This window comes from Heptranchias perlo, chromosome 2, assembly GCF_035084215.1.
Source record: "Heptranchias perlo isolate sHepPer1 chromosome 2, sHepPer1.hap1, whole genome shotgun sequence".
Classification (NCBI taxonomy): Eukaryota; Metazoa; Chordata; class Chondrichthyes; order Hexanchiformes; family Hexanchidae; genus Heptranchias; species Heptranchias perlo.
Window position 1 is genome coordinate 118709019 of NC_090326.1, and position 18505 is coordinate 118727523.

At 44.5% G+C, this 18505-nt stretch overlaps 1 protein-coding gene across 3 annotated transcripts in view; it reads right to left on the reverse strand.

Annotated features, from left to right (window-relative positions):
* Positions 1-18505, reverse strand: part of akap9 (A kinase (PRKA) anchor protein 9) — a 248150-nt gene that overhangs the window by 51539 nt on the left and 178106 nt on the right. For all 3 annotated transcript variants that reach the window (XM_068006479.1, XM_068006470.1, XM_068006463.1), the window contains 3 exons: positions 15341-15493; positions 11401-11577; positions 3471-4469 (listed from right to left, as the gene is read on the reverse strand). In XM_068006479.1, coding sequence (XP_067862580.1) covers positions 3471-4469; positions 11401-11577; positions 15341-15493 — 1329 coding nt within the window. The remainder of the gene's footprint in view (positions 1-3470; positions 4470-11400; positions 11578-15340; positions 15494-18505) is intronic.

An 18505-nucleotide genomic window follows, 5' to 3' on the forward strand; every position in this document is an offset into this window, starting at 1 on the left:
TTCTTGATATCAGGTGGAGTGAATTGAATTGGCTGAAGACTGGCTGCTGTGATGGTGGGGATATCGGGAGGAGGCCAAGATGGATCATCTACTCAGCTCTTCTGGCTGAAGATGGTTGCAAATGCTTCAGCCTTGTCTTTTGCACTCCTGTGCTGGCCTCTACCTCATTGAGGATGGGGATGTTCACGGAGCCTCCTCCTCCCATTAGTTGTTTAGCTGTCCTCCATCATTCACGACTGGATGTGGCAGGATTGCAGAGCTTTGATCTGATCCATTGGTTGTGGAATCGCTTAGCTCTGTCTATAGCATGTCGCTTCCGCTGTTTAGCATGCATGTAGTCCTGTGTTGTAGCTTCACCAGGTTGGCACCTCATTTTTAGGTATGCCTGGTGCTGCTCCTGGCATGCTCTTCTACACTCCTCATTGAACCAGGGTTGATCCCCTGGCTTGTTGGTAATTATAGAGTGAGGAATATAGAATCATAGAAAGTTACAGCACGGAAGGTGGTCATTCAGCTCATCAATGCAAGAGCAATCCAGCTAGTCCCACTCCCCTACCCCATCAGCCCTGCAAATTTGGGCCATGAGGTTATAGATTGTGTTGAAATACAATTCTGCTGCTGCTGATGGCCCACAGTGCCTCATATGGATGCCTAGTTTAGAGCTGCTAGATCTGTTCTGAATTTATCCCATTTAGCACTGTGGTAGTGCCACACAACACGTTGGATGGTGACCTCAGTGTGAAGATGGGACTTCGTCTCCACAAGGATGGTGGTCACTCCTACCAATACCGTCATGGACAGATGCATCTGCGACAGGTAGGTTGGTGAGGACGAGGTCAAGTAGGTTTTTCCCTCGTGTTGGTTCGCTCACCACCTGCCGCAGGCCCAGTCTGGCAGCTATGTCCTTCAGGACTCGGCCAGCTCGGTCAGTAGTGGTGCTGCCGAGCCACTCTTGGTGATGGACATTGAAGTCCCCCACCCAGAGTACATTTTGTGCCCTTGCTACCCTTAGTGCTTCCTCCAAGTGGTGCTCAACATGGAGGAGGACTGATACATCAGCTGAGGGAGGGCGGTAGGTGGTAATCAGCAGGAGGTTTCCTTGTTCATGCTTGACCTGATGCCATGAGATTTCATGGGGTCCGGAGTCAATGTTGAGGACTCCCAGGGCCACTCCCTCCTGACTGTATACCACTGTACTGCCACCTCTGGTCGGTCTGTCCTGCCGGTGGGACAGGACATACCCAGGCATGGTAATGGAAGAGTCTGGGACATTGGCTGAAAGGTATGATTCTGTGAGTATGGCTGTGTCAGGCTGTTGCTTGACTAGTCTGTGGGACAGCTCTCCCAATTTTGGCACAAGTCCCCAGATGTTAGCGAGGAGGACTTTGCAGGGTCGACAGGGCTTGGTTTGCCTTTGTCATGTCCGGTGCCTAGTGGTCCAATGTGGGGTGGTCCGTCCGGTTTTATTCTTATTATGACTTTTTCTAGCGTGATTGTACAACTGAGTTGCTTGCTCGGCCATTTCAGAGGGCAGTTAGGAATCAACCACATTGCTGTGGGCCCAGACCGGATAAGGGCGGCAGGTTTGCTTCCCTAAAGGACATTAGTGAACCACATAGGTTTTTACGACAATCCGGTAGTTTCATGGTCACCATTACTGATACTGTTTTTTTTTATTCCAGATTTTGTTTAATTAATTGAATTTAAATTCCCCAGCTGCCATGGTGGGATTTGAACTCATGACTCCAGATTATTAGGAACAGTCAGCATGGTTTCGTGAGAGGAAAATCATGTCTCACGAATTTGATTGAGTTTTTTGAAGGGGTAACCAAGAAGACAGATGAGGGCTGTGCAGTAGACGTGGTCTACATGGACTTTAGCAAAGCCTTTGACAAGGTACCGCATGGTAGGTTGTTACATAAGGTTAAATCTCACGGGATCCAAGGTGAGGTAGCCAATTGGATACAAAATTGGCTTGACGACAGAAGACAGTTGCAGAGGGTTGTTTTTCAAACTGGAGGCCTGTGACCAGCGGTGTGCCTCAGGGATCGGTGCTGGGTCCGCTGTTATTTGTTATTTATATTAATGATTTGGATGAGAATTTAGGAGGCATGGTTAGTAAGTTTGCAGATGGCACCAAGATTGGTGGCATTGTGGACAGTGAAGAAGGTTATCTAGGATTGCAACGGGATCTTGATAAATTGGGCCAGTGGGCAGATGAATGGCAGATGGAGTTTAATTTAGATAAATGTGAGGTGATGCATTTTGGTAGATCGAATCGGGCCAGGACCTACTCCGTTAATGGTAGGGCGTTGGGGAGAGTTATAGAACAAAGAGATCTAGGAGTACAGGTTCATAGCTCCTTGAAAGTGGAGTCACAGGTGGATAGGGTGGTGAAGAAGGCATTCGGCATGCTTGGTTTCATTGGTCAGAACATCGAATACAGGAGTTGGGATGTCTTGTTGAAGTTGTACAAGACATTAGTAAGGCCACACTTGGAATACTGTGTACAGTTCTGGTCACCCTATTATAGAAAGGATATTATTAAACTAGAAAGAGTGCAGAAAAGATTTACTAGGATGCTACCGGGACTTGATGGTTTGACTTATAGGGAGAGGTTGGATGGACTGAGACTTTTTTACCTGGAGAGTAGGAGGTTTAGGGGTGATCTTATAGAAGTCTATAAAATAATGAGGGGCATAGATAAGGTAGATAGTCAAAATCTTTTCCCAAAGGTAGGGGAGTCTATAACGAGGGGGCATAGATTTAAGGTGAGAGGGGAGAGATACAAAAGGGTCCAGAGGGGCAATTTTTTCACTCAAAGGGTGGTGAGTGTCTGGAACGAGCTGCCAGAGGCAGTAGTAGAGGCAGGTACAATTTTGTCTTTTAAAAAGCATTTGGACAGTTACATGGGTAAGATGGGTATAGAGGGATATGGGCCAAGTGCAGGCAATTGGGACTAGCTTAGTGGTATAAACTGGGCGACATGGACATGTTGGGCCGAAGGGCCTGTTTCCGTGTTGTAAACTTCTATGATTCTATTAGTCCAGGCCTCTGGATTACTAGTCCAGTAACATAACCACTATGCTACCGTACCCTGGAATGCAATGCCTGAAAGGTGGTGGAAGCAGATTCAATGGTAACTTTCACAAGGGAATTGGATAAATACTTGAAGGGAAAAAAATTACAGGGCAATGGGGAAAGAGCAGGGGAATGGGACAAAATGGATAGCTCGTTCAAAGAGGTGGCACAGGAATGATGGGCCGAATGACCTCCTCCTGTGCTATACCTACTACTATACTACGAAATCTCTTGCCATTCACTTGATTTGTTTTCACCTAGCCATGAAGAAACTATTGTTATAGCTTATCAGATAATGGTAAACTGGTGAGCACTGTTGTGTTATGATTCTTTTGTCTAAAAAAAAGTTTTAGTTGAAGCTGCACCATTAACAGCTGGATTATACTTACAATTAAGGATTCTGAAATCCTGATCCCACTGTCTAGTTTTTCTGTAGATTTTTTCTTCTTTTCTAACATGCGATGCAACTCCATCAACTTCTTTTCTTTTTCTGTAGCTTCTTGTTGAGTGGTTGACAGTAATTTCCTTTCAAGCTCAAGTTCCTTTTGAAGATCAATCAACTGTTGTTGCATCTCAGTTAGCTGCTCTCTTAACATGATTAATTCTTTTGTTTGGTGTTCAATATTTCTCATTTCTTGATTTTGTAGAATTGCTTGATCTGATCCTGATGGGCATATCTGCATTTTTACTCTTTCCTGTAGGTCTTCTACCAAATGTGTTGCTTCGTTTTTACCAGAAACATTTTCCATGTCTTTAATTTGACTCCTTTGTTGCTCAACACAGATTCTTATTTGCTGTTGCACTGCCTTTAACTGTGCCTGGCTCACTAGAACTGTTGCTACTTTCTCCCTGAGAGCCTCTTCGAGAGTGAAAATTTGCTTTTCATGGACTCTAGCTTCAGTTTGGGTATGTTCCTTTAGGCTTTGTATTTGAAGGTGACATGAATTTAACTCTTTCTCTTTCTTTTCAATAGCTGCATGTAGTTCCTGCACACTACTTATGGGGCCATGGGCACTTTCTGAAGAAACATCCTTTTTCTCTACTGGGGTCTTTATCAATTCTAATCCCCGAGTTTGCAATATTTTGTTTTGTTCTTCAAGTTTCTGCTTTGTGAGTATCACTTCTTCATTCTTCTTATCCATTTGCTGCTGCAGTAGCTCTTGTTCTACCATTATCATATCAAGCTGACGTTTCAAATTCTCTGCATCTTCAGAAGGAACAAATTCCAATGGCATTACTTTTGTTAGTTCCTGCTGCAGTTTTTCTATTACTTCATTCAACTGCTCAACCTCTTCCTCATTATGCTTTTTTAGACGTTCAAGATCACTTTTAAGACATTCTATTTGGGCTTCCAGTTCCCTGATCTGTTCATTCTTGTTCTGAGTGACCTAAGAAGTGAAAAATATTGAATAATTACATTGATTATCCAGGGTTATATAAAATGTAAGGTTTCCAACAGAGATTAATTTTTCTTTCGTCCATTTTAACAAGCTTTGAATCTCCCAATCCCTGCCATTCTTATATAACCAGAATTCCCTCTATGCCAATTCATGTGCACATTTTGACTACTGTTCCAGACACAAGCCCATTACTTCTCCCTCCCTTTTCTATTCTCGGCCACTCTAGGGCCCTTCTCTTCTGCCTCCTCTCCTTTCTGTCACCCAGCCATGCCACCTTTTATTTCTCCCTCTTTGGTAATTTGCCCCCCCAATCCCTACCTCAACCCAGCACTGCTCCTCCACCTTCCTACTTTCATGCCACCATTCTAGTCATGAATTCCCCTTGGATAAGCTCAAAACCAACTTCTTTGCCTCTCTTGGCATTCTCCAAAGGGCCCTTTCAGGCACCCAATGCTGCCTCCTAAACCTTTCTCTCCATATAAATTCTCCTACTCATATTCATGGCCAATCCCTCAACCTTCCTATCTCACGTGGCCTCTCTACTCCCATGGTCTTGATCACAACAAAGGCCAAATGCGACCACCCACATCCCCCTACCTCCTTCTAACCCCAATTCCTTCTGCATCTGCCCCTAGAAAAAAAATTCTCCCCAAGTGACTTCCCATGGAATCCAGGGTGCCTTGGCACTTTGGATACAAAACTGGCTTAGTGGCAGAAGGCAGAGGGTGATGGTCGAAGGTTGTTTTTGTGACTGGAAGCCTGTGGCCAGTGGGGTACCACAGGGATCGGTGCTGGGTCCCTTGCTGTTTGTGGTCTACATTAATGACTTGGATATGAATGTAAAAGGTATGATCAGTGAGTTCGCTGATGATACAAAGATTGGTAGGGTGGTAAATAGCGAGGAGGATAGCCTCAGTCTGCAGGACGATATAGATGGGTTGGTCAGATGGGCGGAACAGTGGCAAATGGAATTTAACCCGGAAAAGTGCGAGGTGATGCACTTTGGAGGGACTAACAAGGCAAGGGAATACACAATGAATGGGAGGACCCTAGGCAAGACAGAGGGTCAGAGGGATCTTGGTGTGCAAGTTCACAGATCCCTGAAGGCGGCGGAACAGGTAGATAAGGTGGTAAAGAAGGCATATGGGATACTTGCCTTTATTAGCCGAGGCATAGAATATAAGAGCAAGGAGGTTATGATGGAGCTGTATAAAACACTGGTTAGGCCACAGCTGGAGTACTGTGTGCAGTTCTGGTCGCCACACTACAGGAAGGATGTGATCGCTTTGGAGAGGGTGCAGAGGAGATTCACCAGGATGTTACCAGGGCTGGAGCGCTTCAGCTATGAAGAGAGACTGGGAAGATTGGGTTTGTTTTCCTTGGAGCAGAGGAGGCTGAGGGGGGACATGATTGAGGTGTACAAAATTATGAGGGGCATAGATAGGATGGATACTAAGGAGCTTTTTCCCTTCGTTGAGGGTTCTATAACAAGGGGACATAGATTCAAGGTAAAAGGCGGGAGGTTTAGAGGGGATTTGAGAAAGAACTTTTTCACCCAGAGGGTGGTTGGAGTCTGGAACTCACTGCCTGAAAGGGTTGTGGAGGCAGGAACCCTCACAACATTCAAGAAGCATTTGGATGAGCACTTGAAATGCCATAGCATACAAGGCTACGGACCAAATGCTGGAATATGGGATTAGAGTAGACAGGGCTGATGGCCGGCGCGGACACGATGGGCCGAAGGGCCTCTATCCGTGCTGTATGACTCTATGACTCTAACTGCACTTTCAAACTACCAACTGCCTAACCTTTGGTGCTCTGTTTGCAACTGTCGATCTGCTGAACCACTCCCTCTCCTCCACTTTTGATGCCATTGTTCCTAATGAAACTTTTACTCTCCCCCATCTTGGTCGTTCCCCTGGAATGATCCCATCTTCGCAACCTCAAGTCCAAGGGTTCAGACTCTTGTGCACAACAGGTTTAGTCGTACATCAGTAGATCTGGCCAGACCACATCAAGCACCATCGGGTCTCTCCCCTCTGCCAAAACTGCCCACTATTCTACAATTATGTGGAGGAAAATAAACCCCAGGCTTCTTTTCACCATTACGAACCATCCCCTTAACCTTGCTCCCACCACACTCGCCGCTAACAAGTGTGTAGAATTCATCGACTTCTTTTTCACAATGATTCGGACATCTGTTCAGCTGCCTCTGCTGCTTCCCCCCTTCCCCTTGTCCTTGAGCCAAACCTCCCTCCAGGCTCCCCCTGCCCAACACTGATTCCATGGGGTCGATTTTAGCACCCGCAATCGGGTGCGTTCCTGGCGGGGGGGGCATGAAAATTGTCGATTCCCGGGGTGGGTCGGGAGTCCGGCTCCAACCCGCCCACTTCCGGGTTTTCCACAGACGCGCTGACATGCGCGCGCAGCCCCCGCATGTGGGACGCCCGCCGGCAATTAAAGCCGGCAGGGTGCCACTTAAGGGATTTATTTTGGTATTTCAGGTCGTTTACAGACCTGATTAACGAGATATTTTAGGAGGGTTGGGATTTTACAAACAACTGGGACTGTTTCCCGTACTGGGGGAAACGCTCCCAGTTCAAATGGACGTGTTGCAGCCATCAGCCTGTGGCAGCTGCAAAGGTTCATTTGACAGGTGCGGGGGGAGACCCTCACTCATTGCAGGAGGCCACTCTGTCACTTTGGACAAAGTTTGGCCTCCACCACCCTCCTTCGAACAATAAAATTCACCAACTTGCACACTTACCCCGGTGTCCAGACACATGTACCTATCTTGCGGACCCCCTCAGATGTACATCTTCCGGATGGGGGCCGCCGTAGCTGCAGTCATGACCTCCTCGGAGGGCGAACAGCATCACCAGCCTCGCCGTCCACCTCTGACACGTGGAGCTCCACAACACAGTGCTGTGACACATCCACCTGCACAGCAGGAGGGGGGGCAACCGCAGAGAGAGATGCATCGCAGAGGGCACTACCCTCGCCACAGGGTCTACAGACCGAGGCTCAGCTTCCTGGACCTCTCTGAGCAGCAGTGCACACGGAGGCTCAGAGTCACTCGACATGTAGTCGTGGACATCTGCAGCCTGCTTCATGCCGAGCTGCTCCCGGCTGGCCCGAACACCATCTTCTCACCTGTCGCTGTCAAAGTTACCACTGCCCTCAACAACTTCTCCTCCGCATCCTTCCAGGGTGTCACCGGGGACATCGCCGACATCTCTCAGTCGCCTGCACAAAAGAGCCCTGCAAATACACCTACACCCACTCTGCAGTGACACAATGGGTGGCATCAGTTGTGGGTCTTCATTGCGATCCTCAGGAAAGGGCATTATTGCACAAACCAGACAAGATTCGCAAAGACGTGGCAGTAGTGGTGCCAATATAATATGTAATGTGAGTTGGTCAGAAATTAAAGATAAGTAAAAACCATGACAAACCCTCAAACACCCTTGTGCATCCCCTTCATGCTCACAACACGTTTGCCTTACGCTGCCTACTGCACATATGTGATGCATGCCCTGTGGCTGCAGCACAGGTAGTGGCAGGTTGAGTGAGGCTGACTGTGAAAGAGATGCATGAGAGGGTGAGTATGAAATAGAGTCATGAGATTGTATGAGGATTGGGTTGAGTGGTAGTGGCGGGATGAGTACTGGCGAGGTGAGTAGGTGCAGGTAAGATGAGGATGAGGTTTGAGTGGGTGTGAGGGGTGATGTGACAGAGTAGTGTTGGCAGTGCAGAAGGAGATGTGGGGTGGGGGCGGTGATGTGGCAGACGGAATGTAGGGGAATGAGTAAGTGTACTCACTTTGGCGGACCTACTTAGGTCATTGCAGCGCCTCCTGTACTGTATGCAGGTGGGCGATATGTTGGTGGTGCAGATGACCTCCTCTGCCACCTTGAGCCAGGCCTTCTTGGTGGCAGAGGCAGACCGCTTCCTCCCGCCCGCGGTTGGGGGGGGGGATCTCTGTCCTCCCCCTCACCCCATCCAATGATACCTGGAGTGAGGCATCATTAAACCTGGGAGCAGCCTTCCTCCTGGGCTGCTCCATGCTGTAATTTTTCCTGTTGCAGCATCAGTCAGTGGAGGACTGCCCCTTTAAATAGAGCTCCTCCAGCTGACAGACCTTACTGCGCATGCACAGTCCGCCCGCCGTGCAGCTCAGCAGCGGGGAACCCGGAACAAGAGGTAAGTGGCTCCAATCAGCCTGCGATTGCGTTCGGGGCAGACTGATTTCACTGGGCACGTTACCCACGCGCCCAATCGCCCCCCACCCCCGCCCCCCCCGGTAATATCGGGTCCCATGTCTTTCTCTAGTTTCTCTCCTATCTCCCCTCATACCCTCTCTGAGCTCAACTTGTCCACTGGACTCACTACCTTCAGCCTCTGCTCCCTTGACCCCAATCACACTAAATTGCTGACCATCCAACTTTCCTGCCTGACCAACATGGTAGTCGACATTGTAAATAGTTCCCTCTCCTCAGATACTGTCCCTCTCCCTTTCAAAAACACCACGCAGAATATTTTTTAAAAGGTGAGAGACTAAGAAAGTTGGTATTCAGAGGGATTTGGGTGTCCTTGTACGCAAATCACAGAAAGTTAACATGCAGATACAGCAAGCAATTTGGAAGGCAAATGGTATGTTAGCCTTTATTGCAAGGGAGTTGGAGTATAAGAGTAAGGAGGTTTTGCTACAATTATATGGGGCTCTGATGAGACCACACCTGGAGTACTGTGTACAATTTTGGACTCCTTACCTAAGGAAGGATATACTTGCCTTAGCGGGGGTGCAACGAAGGTTCACTGGATTGATTCCTGGGATGAGAGGGTTGGCCTATGAGGAGAGATTGAGTAGAATGGGCCTATATTCTCTGGAGTTTAGAAGAATGAGAGGTGATCTCATTGAAATATGTAAGATTCTGAGAGAGCTTGACAGGATAGATGCTGAGAGGCTGTTTCCCCTGGCTGGAGAGTCTAGAACTAGGGGGCATAGTCTCAAGATAAGAGGTCGGCAATTTTAGGACTGACATGAGGAAAGATTTCTTCACTCAGAGGGTTGTGAATCTTAGGAATTCTCTACCCCAAAGGGCTGTCAATGCTCATTGAGTATATTCAAGATTGAGATCGATAGATATTTGGACACTAAGGGAATCAAGGGATATGGGGATAGGGCAGGAAAATGCAGCTGAGGTAGATGATCAGCCATGATCTTATTGAATGGCAGAGCAGGCTCGAGGGGCCATGCAGCCTACTCCTGCTCCTATTTCTTATGTTCTTATCATCACCCTTCTCCCCAAAAACCTACTATCAACCCAATGTCCTTGCAAACTACCTCCCCATCTCCAACTTCCCTTTCCTCTCCAAAGTCCTTCAACATTATGTTGTCGCCCGAATCCGTGCCCATCTTTCCTGCAACTCCATGTTTGAATCTCTCCAGCCCCCAGCAACAGCACTGAATTGTCCCAAATCAAAGTCATAAATAATATCCTGACCATGATGCATTCTTCCACCTTGACCACTCAGCACCATTTGACATAGTCAGCCACACCATCCTCCAACGCCTCTCTTCAGTTGTTCAGCTCGGTGGAGCTGCCCTCGTTTGGTTCCACTATTACCTATTCGTTGCCAGAGCATCTGCAGCAATGGCTTCTCTTCCTGCCACTGCACTGTTATCTGTTGGAGTCCTCCACGGATTTTGCCTCTTTCCTCCTCTTCATCTACATGCTTCCCCTTGATGTCATCATCTGAAGACGTGTGGTTAGTTTCCACATGTATGCTGACAACACCCAGCTCTCCTCTGCACTACCTCCCTAGGCTCCTCCACCGCCTCTGTGCTGTCAGATCACTTGTCTGAGATTCAAGACCAATTTCCTCCAGTTAAACATTGGGAAGACTGAAGCCAGCTCTTCAATCCTCACTACAAACTCCATACCCATGCCATCGATTCCTTCCCTCTCCCTGGCCAGTGTCTCGGGTTAAACCAGACTGTTCGCAACCTCGGCATCCTATCTGACCCCAAGCTGAGCTTCCGACCCCATATACTCTCCATCACAAAGACTGCCTACTTCCGCACCCCCCACCAAAATATCACCTGCCTCCACCCCCATCAGCTGCTGAAACTCTCATTCACGTCTGTCACCTCCAGGCTCATTTATTCCAATGCTCTTCTGGATGGCCTCCCACCCTCCACACTCTGTAAACTTCATCTCATCCAAAACTCTGCTGCCTGTATTCTATACTGCACCAGTCCCGCTCACTCAACATTCCTGTCCTTGCTGTCCCCCATCCCCCATTTGGTGCCCCATCCCCCAAAACTTCCAATTTAATATTCTCAACCTCATTGTCTTTCCTCATCCCTATCTCTGTATCTTCTTCCAGCCCTACAACCACCCCAGAACTAGCCATTCCTCCAACTCTGGCCTCTTGCGCATCCCCACTCCCTTCGCCTCAGCACTGGCAATTATGCCGTAAGCCGTCTAGGCCCTACGCTCTGGAATTCCCTCCCTAAAACCATAACGTTTGCACATGTATTGATGACATGGATTTCTGTAATACTTTTTTCTAATCGTATTTTGATTAGGCCAATTGTAACCATTACTTGTGTCATTTACCCTTTAGTGATTTGCTAGACAGAAGACAAGAGAAAGTGCTACAAACCATACCAGATAGTGTCTATGCAGAACTAGATCTTGTAGGGCTCAAAAAAGGCACAAGATTTAAGGAAATTTTACCAGTTGAGTCTTGATTTAAAATACAGGAATTTACTGGTTCAGAGGGCCATGAGGAGAGAAAGAGGAAAATTATTAAAACTTGGAAATGAAGATCCATAGATATCTATTTCTCTCCAGTATATGTGGTAGAAATAGCTTATAAATGTCGAGACCATTTGTTTGATTTTACTAACCTTATCGTCATAAGTGATTTTAAGCCGCTGTTGCAACTTTATAATTTGTTCATTGAGTTTTTCTATTTCTTGATCTCTTTCCTTAAGGGTTTGAAACAAGTTCTCAACAGATGACCGATGATTACCAGATGAATCACTGGAATCATGCACAGACACTTGCAAGCTTTCCATCTCTTTCTGTCGAGTGAAGGGTGGAGCATAGTTTAAAAACACTGATGGTTATGGATAAACAATGTTTTATTTCTCATCTTAAAAGCAACTTCAACAGAGAATTACAATAGCTACACAAACTACATTGAGCTCAATATCCACATAATCTAATGTCAGCACATGTGTGCTAAAGAACAAACTTCTACTTTTCTTACAGAAAAAACAAGTCAAAAATGTACTTCCACCGTTTCCAGTTAAGTGCTTTATAATAAACATAATGACAATACAATTAAAATATGAGATGTCATTGCAGCCAACAGGACAAAGTCAGTTAACTGCTTGGAAGGGTAGCAATAGCAGATACTCTTGCCTTTGGGAGTTTTCTGTTCCATCCTATGAGAACAATCCAATGCTATGTTTGCAGGCGACTAGTCTAATACAAGGTGTTGCTGGCTGATATTGGACCTTGGTGATGGACTTTATATTATAGATTTACTGATTTCATTAAAACCAAAGTCACAATGCCTGTCTGACTTCGAGCTAGAAGAATACTTCTTTGTGAGGATTACACAAAAGGGCATTTTTATCTTAGGGAAGCAAACCTTTGATCTCCTAATCAGATGAGACAGATGCATCAAATCTCTCTTGCTACATTAGAAGCAAGCTTCACACATCTGATAGTCAAGAAATATTGGTGAATATTAGTTCTAGGAAAGGATGCTATACTTTAAATTCATAGATTAATCTGCTTATCTGAAGTGTAACCTACCATACTTGTCCAATGTACATCTTGTAGAGAAGACAATTATCAAATAGTTATTAATATTACAGTTTTTCTATGTTAATGACATTATATAAATGCAAGTTCTTGTTGATGATTGATAACTTTATTTTGCAGGGTCAATAGCTCCGCTGGGAGTTGAAGAAATTTATAGCCAATTTGTTCTTAGGCCCAGAAGGCCTCAGGAAGAGTGAATGTGGGCCGTTCTGTTTTCCACCACAGATCAAGGTAGGCACTACTGAAGCACTCTTGAAGGTGCAATGTAGTTGCCCAGTCACACGAATGGCCCATCTCCCGGATTTGGGGTGGGTCTCCCAACTACATGCTAGAGTAGAGGGGGGCTACTCCACCTCACTTTTGTCAATGGGGCATGCCCTCATAAATTTGTTTTTCTAATAGAAGCATTAACAATGAAATGTCAACTGCTACAAGAATAAATTTATTGTACAACAAAGGCACCCCAACACGATAGGCATGTACTTTATACTATAAATCGGTAATTACTTTTTTCATTTAACAACATAAAATCAGCAAATCTTCAATATCAAAGATACAAGACTTAAAAAAAAATGCATGGAAACAGTGAAAGTAATCAAACAACAGCAACACTTTCACAATGTTAAGATGCTGTATAAGTGCAAGTTCCTGAGGAGCTTGACAAGGGGAATCAGACACCAAACAGGAATTGAGAGAGGAGTCAGGGATGGTGACCTAACTCATCATGTTTAAAGCGATAGGTTTTGAGGAGGTTTTTGAAGGCAAAATAAGAGATTTAGCAAGGAAGAAAATTCTAGGGTGCAGATCTCTTATGGCTGAAGTTGAAGTAGAAGGAGAAAGTGAACAGAGAGCAGACCAGGGTGCGCAAGCGTGGAGTAGGGGTTGAGGAGGTTACAAAGATAGGGTGCAGTGACAATATGCAGGAATCTGTATTGAAATCAATACACTGGGGTATGGGGAGACAGTGGACATTGGTAAGGACAGGGATGATAAGTAAGCGGGACATAATATTGGATATGATGTGGGTGGCAACAGTAAACAAATAATTTTTGATTTCACTTCAAGTGCTTGAGCAGTGAACATGATTTATAAAACCACAAATATCATTAGCACCCTTTGTATTTCTTTAAGGCACTGTTGTTCACAGAATACTTGAATAATAAATTTATGCAAACAAAAAGGAAAAACCTGAAAATGCTGGAAATCTGAAATAAAAACAAGAAAATGTTGGAAATATGTAACACGCCAACCAACTTGTGTTTATATAGTGCCTTTAATGTAGAAAAATCTCAAAGAAAAAATGACACCATGTCAAACAAGGAGAAATTAGGACAGTGATGTAAAGTTTAAGAGGTGGGTTTTAAGGAGGGTCTTAAAGCAGGCGAGGGAAGTTGAGAAGTTTAGGGAGGGAATTCCAGAGAGTGGGACCCAGGGGGCAATGGGGTTGAAGAGGAAGGGGGTGCACAAGAGGCTAGAGTCAGAGGAATGGAGAGTTTTGGGGTGGGGGAGCTACAGAGTTAGGGAGTGGCAAGGCCATGAGGCATTTAAACACAAGCATGAGAGTTTTAAACTTGAGAGACTGGAGGACCAGGATCCAACATAGGGCAGCAAGAGTGGAGGTGATTCAGGGTAAGATACAGGTAGCAGGATTTTGGATGAGCTGAAGCTGAGGGAGGAGAAAGAAATGGATTAAATCAAGTCGGCATGCGACAAAGGCATCCTTTAGGGTAACAGTGACAGATTAGCTGAGGTAAGGGTGGAGATGAACGATGTTATGGAGGTGGAAGGAGGTGGTCTTTGTGATGGAGAGGATATAGGGCTGGAAACTCTGCTGAGGTTGAACAGGACACAGAATTTGTTTCAACTTGAGACTGTGGTCAGGTACGTGATGGAGTCAGTAGTGAGGGTATAGAATGTGTGTCATGGTCCGAAGGCAATAGCTTCGGTCTTCCCAAATGTAAGGGTCATTTAAGATTGGCATTTAACAGCACAGAGGCAGCTGAAGAGTCGAAAGAGGTGGTGGATAAGTAGAGTGGCGTGGGAAGGGTGTCATCAGCATACATGTGGAGGCTGACTCCATTTTTGCAGATGATAAGCACCATAGGCAACATGTAGATAAGAAAGGAAAGAGGGTGAAGGATGGATCCTAGGGGGACTGGTAAAATGACTGTGTGGGGGTAAGAGAGTTGTTGGTAGAGATTCCTTGACCACAACTGAATATCTATAAGTGGAATAAAGCAAGGGCAGTCCACATAACTGAAAAGATATTTCTAAATGTTAACATGCCCCCTTTTCTCTTTTTAGACATTGAAGGATCTGCTTTTATATTTCCAGCATTTTCTCTTTTTCCAATACAACTTTGCGAGCAGACTGCACTTTTCTTTTAGGTCCTGCTGGTATTGATAATCAATTATCAATATCATTAACAAAGCTGTACAATTTTATATCATATTCAGGACAATTTGGAAAATAGCTCAAGTTTTCTTAAAAATTGTAATGAAGTGTTCTAGTATTGCTATTTCTGTTTTATATAATTTTAATGCTTGAAACCAATTAAATTTAAACAATATTTTAAATACGAGTCAGGCATTATCGGAAGGAACAACCAATACCTTTGTGACACAAAAGTAACCTCCAGAAATTGGCTTGCCCAAGTGCTTCATCGCTTGCCAACACATTAAAATAGAAGAATTGTACATCATCTTTCAAAAGCAGCAGACATATTGATGTCTCCTAAATAACAATGAACTGATCTTAAGCTCAAAGAAGGCCACCATAATTTTTCAGGCATATGAAACTCTCAGGCATAAAATTATCCTGAAAATGTTGGCATTTTGCAACAGTGAACAATAAATTAATCTTAAAAGCTATGCAAGGTCAAATAATGTCCGGTGTTGCAGTTAAGAATGAACATTCTAAAGTTTAAGACTGAGGTTGGGCCGTCAACTGATTAAAGTGCAAGAAACAGCCTTGAACTGTATAAGTATTTGCACATTGCAAGTAAGCACTTACCTCAAGTCGATGGTTTTCTTGCTGAATCTCTTGCAGCTGGGTGGCAGATTCTTTCCTCTGAATTTCTAACTGCATATGCAACTGCTGAACTTCTTCATTCTTATTTAATAGTTCTTCCCTAAACTGTTCCAACTGTTCTTCCAAGTTTGCTATCTGTAGTCAAAAAAAAATCCAAATAAGTGGCAAAGCATTGATGTTCAGCGGTTCACCATACTGTCTTTGCCTTTGTCACCACAATTTGTCTTTGTCAGAAGCGTAATGAACATAAGGTACAAATGATATGCACTCCCTGATGAAATTCCATCAACTGAAAATTTTTCATTATATAAAAACAAAGAAATGTAGATTCAAGAAGTACATTTACCACTTATATAGCACTCCTCACATCAGAAAAACCTAGCAGTGTGTTTTATAGATTAGAAAATGAAATCAACACTGAGTGGGGAGGAAAAGCATAGGTAGAACGAAGTTAAGGGGCCAGGTCAAAAAAAAATAAATTCACTTCAACCATTTTTAAGTGGGCTTTGGAAAGCAAGGAGGCAAGAGTAAGGCAGAGGATTATAGGAGGGTGTTCCAGAGGGTTGGGGTATGGTGGCCAATGGTGAAGTGAAGAGTACATGTAATAATGAGTAGACCAGTGTAAGAGAAATGAATGGTGTGAGCAAGGACATAAGGCTGAAGGAGGTCACTGATGGGGAAAGCCCATGCATGTATTTGATGGCAAGGATAAGGATTCCGAAATTAATTTGCAGGGGCACAGGGAACAATGTAATTAAAACGCACTCCAAATATTCATCTCAAGTTCTTAAAATATTTACAAATAGTCTCTAGTAACACTAATCTTGTTTATTAAGCTATAGTATTTTTCTGGTTCACTTTTTCAGTTTTCAGGTCACAGAATCTTCAGCACAGAAACAAGGTTTATACTCCAAATGAGCTTCCTCACAATCTAATTACCTCTTCCTACCCTGCCCCCTACAGTCTCTATTCCCTTCTCCTTCATGTATGCATCAAGCCTCCCCTTAATTGTGTCAGGTCTCCCACATCAAATTATTCGGCCAGTGTCCGTAGTGACCACAGTGAAATGCAGATGTAAAACTACATAACACAAGATCACAGACCAATATTCAATAATGGAATCCTAATGATGAATTGTGTGAAAGCTGGGTTCCCAATGATCCCATGATTCTGTCTTGTGCAATTACTTTTCACATGCAGACTCAACCCCTGCCTTCTCAATATGGATGGTCTCAATTTTATTCTCATATTGAAGTAGTGTAAGTTCCAGGGAAAGCCACTGCTGCTGGGAGTAGAAAGCAGCCTCCCATGCTTGATGTGCACAGACTAAGATGTCACAAAATTTAAATTGAAAAAAAAATGTCTTCTATCAGTAAACCAATAGCAAGTTAGAAAATAGATTCTAATGCAGCTGAGCAGATTACAGAATGTTTAAATTCAAACTACATCACACAAGGATATATGTTAGGTCAGTGCAGACTAGCAGGGTCTGAAAACCTTATGAATTTCCCAATTCACCAGGATACAATAACTTTCAAAATGTGGAGTCTAACCAAGAAAATGAAAAAATGTACCCAGGACAATGAAAATCCACTACACATCAATGAACCTTCACCACACGGACTGCAGCGGTTCAAGAAGGGGGCTCACCACCACCTTCTCAAGGCCATTTACGGATGGGCAATAAATGCTGGCCTTGCCAGTGACACCCACATCCCATGAACAAATAAAAAAGAAACAGTAAAAATAGGATGACCCACATTTGCTGTTGACACATCACATGGGCACAAATTTTTCACAAAACAAAAAAAAACTAATACTTCACATTCATTAATGAAGTGCTCATCAAGCCAGATCCTTCTAAATGGGTCAAAATTCATTATTCCAGTATTTCTTTGAACTTTGACTCATATCAGATTAAGATCTTCGATTGACTGTTGATTTCTGCAACTTTTAAACTCCACTTTGCAATATACAAAGAAAAAGTATGAAAAAATGTGGAGGAAACAAGATTTCCCTTTTTTATTCTGGATTTCCATGTTTACTCCTGCTTTTCAGCTGTGACAAACTTCCCTTACAATTTTTCTTCCTCCATGTGGATAAGATACGGAATGAAATAGTCAGGTCCTCCAATTTGCACCTCCCCACACTAACATAGCTGACATCAGTTACTGCCTGAGTGCCTTTCTGCTCTGCTTTTTCTCCATCTACACTGGGTGATACTGCAGCCTCATTTCAATTAGCCTCAAATCAGGGGCTGAGTGGAGTAGAACTCAAACCTGTTTCAAAGTCAAACTTGCATCACGCCTACTCCATAGTCATCAAGCTAAGAGACTCTCAAGAGGGTTAAAAATACAGAAAAGTGATGAAGGTATGCCTAATATAGGAAACTAACAAGTCACTCAAGCTAAAAGAACATATTAACATCGAGCGGGAGGAGGTATTGGCGGTTTTAGCAGGCCTAAAAATGGATAAATCCCCAGGCCCGGACGAAATGTATCCCAGGCTACTGTGTGAGGCAAAGGAGGAGATTGCGGGGGCTCTAACACATATATTCAGAACCTCTCTGGCCACAGGGGATGTGCCAGAGGACTGGAGAACCGCTAATGTAATACCATTATTCAAGAAGGGGAGTAGGGAAAAACCGGGGAACTACAGGCCAGTGAGCCTAACATCAGTGGTAGGAAAATTATTGGAAAAAATTCTGAAGGACAAAATTAGTCTCCACTTGGAGAAGCAAGGATTAATCAGGGATAGTCAACATGGCTTTGTCAAGGGAAGATCATGTCTGACTAATTTGATTGAATTTTTTGAGGGGGTGACTAGGCGTGTGGATGAGGGTAACACAGTGGATGTGGTATACATGGATTTCAGTAAGGCCTTCGATAAAGTCCCCCACAAGAGACTGGTCAAGAAGGTACGAGCCCATGGAATCCAGGGTGCCTTGGCACTTTGGATACAAAACTGGCTTAGTGGCAGAAGGCAGAGGGTGATGGCCGAAGGTTGTTTTTGTGACTGGAAGCCTGTGGCCAGTGGGGTACCACAGGGATCGGTGCTGGGTCCCTTGCTGTTTGTGGTCTACATTAATGACTTGGATATGAATGTAAAAGGTATGATCAGTAAGTTCGCTGATGATACAAAGATTGG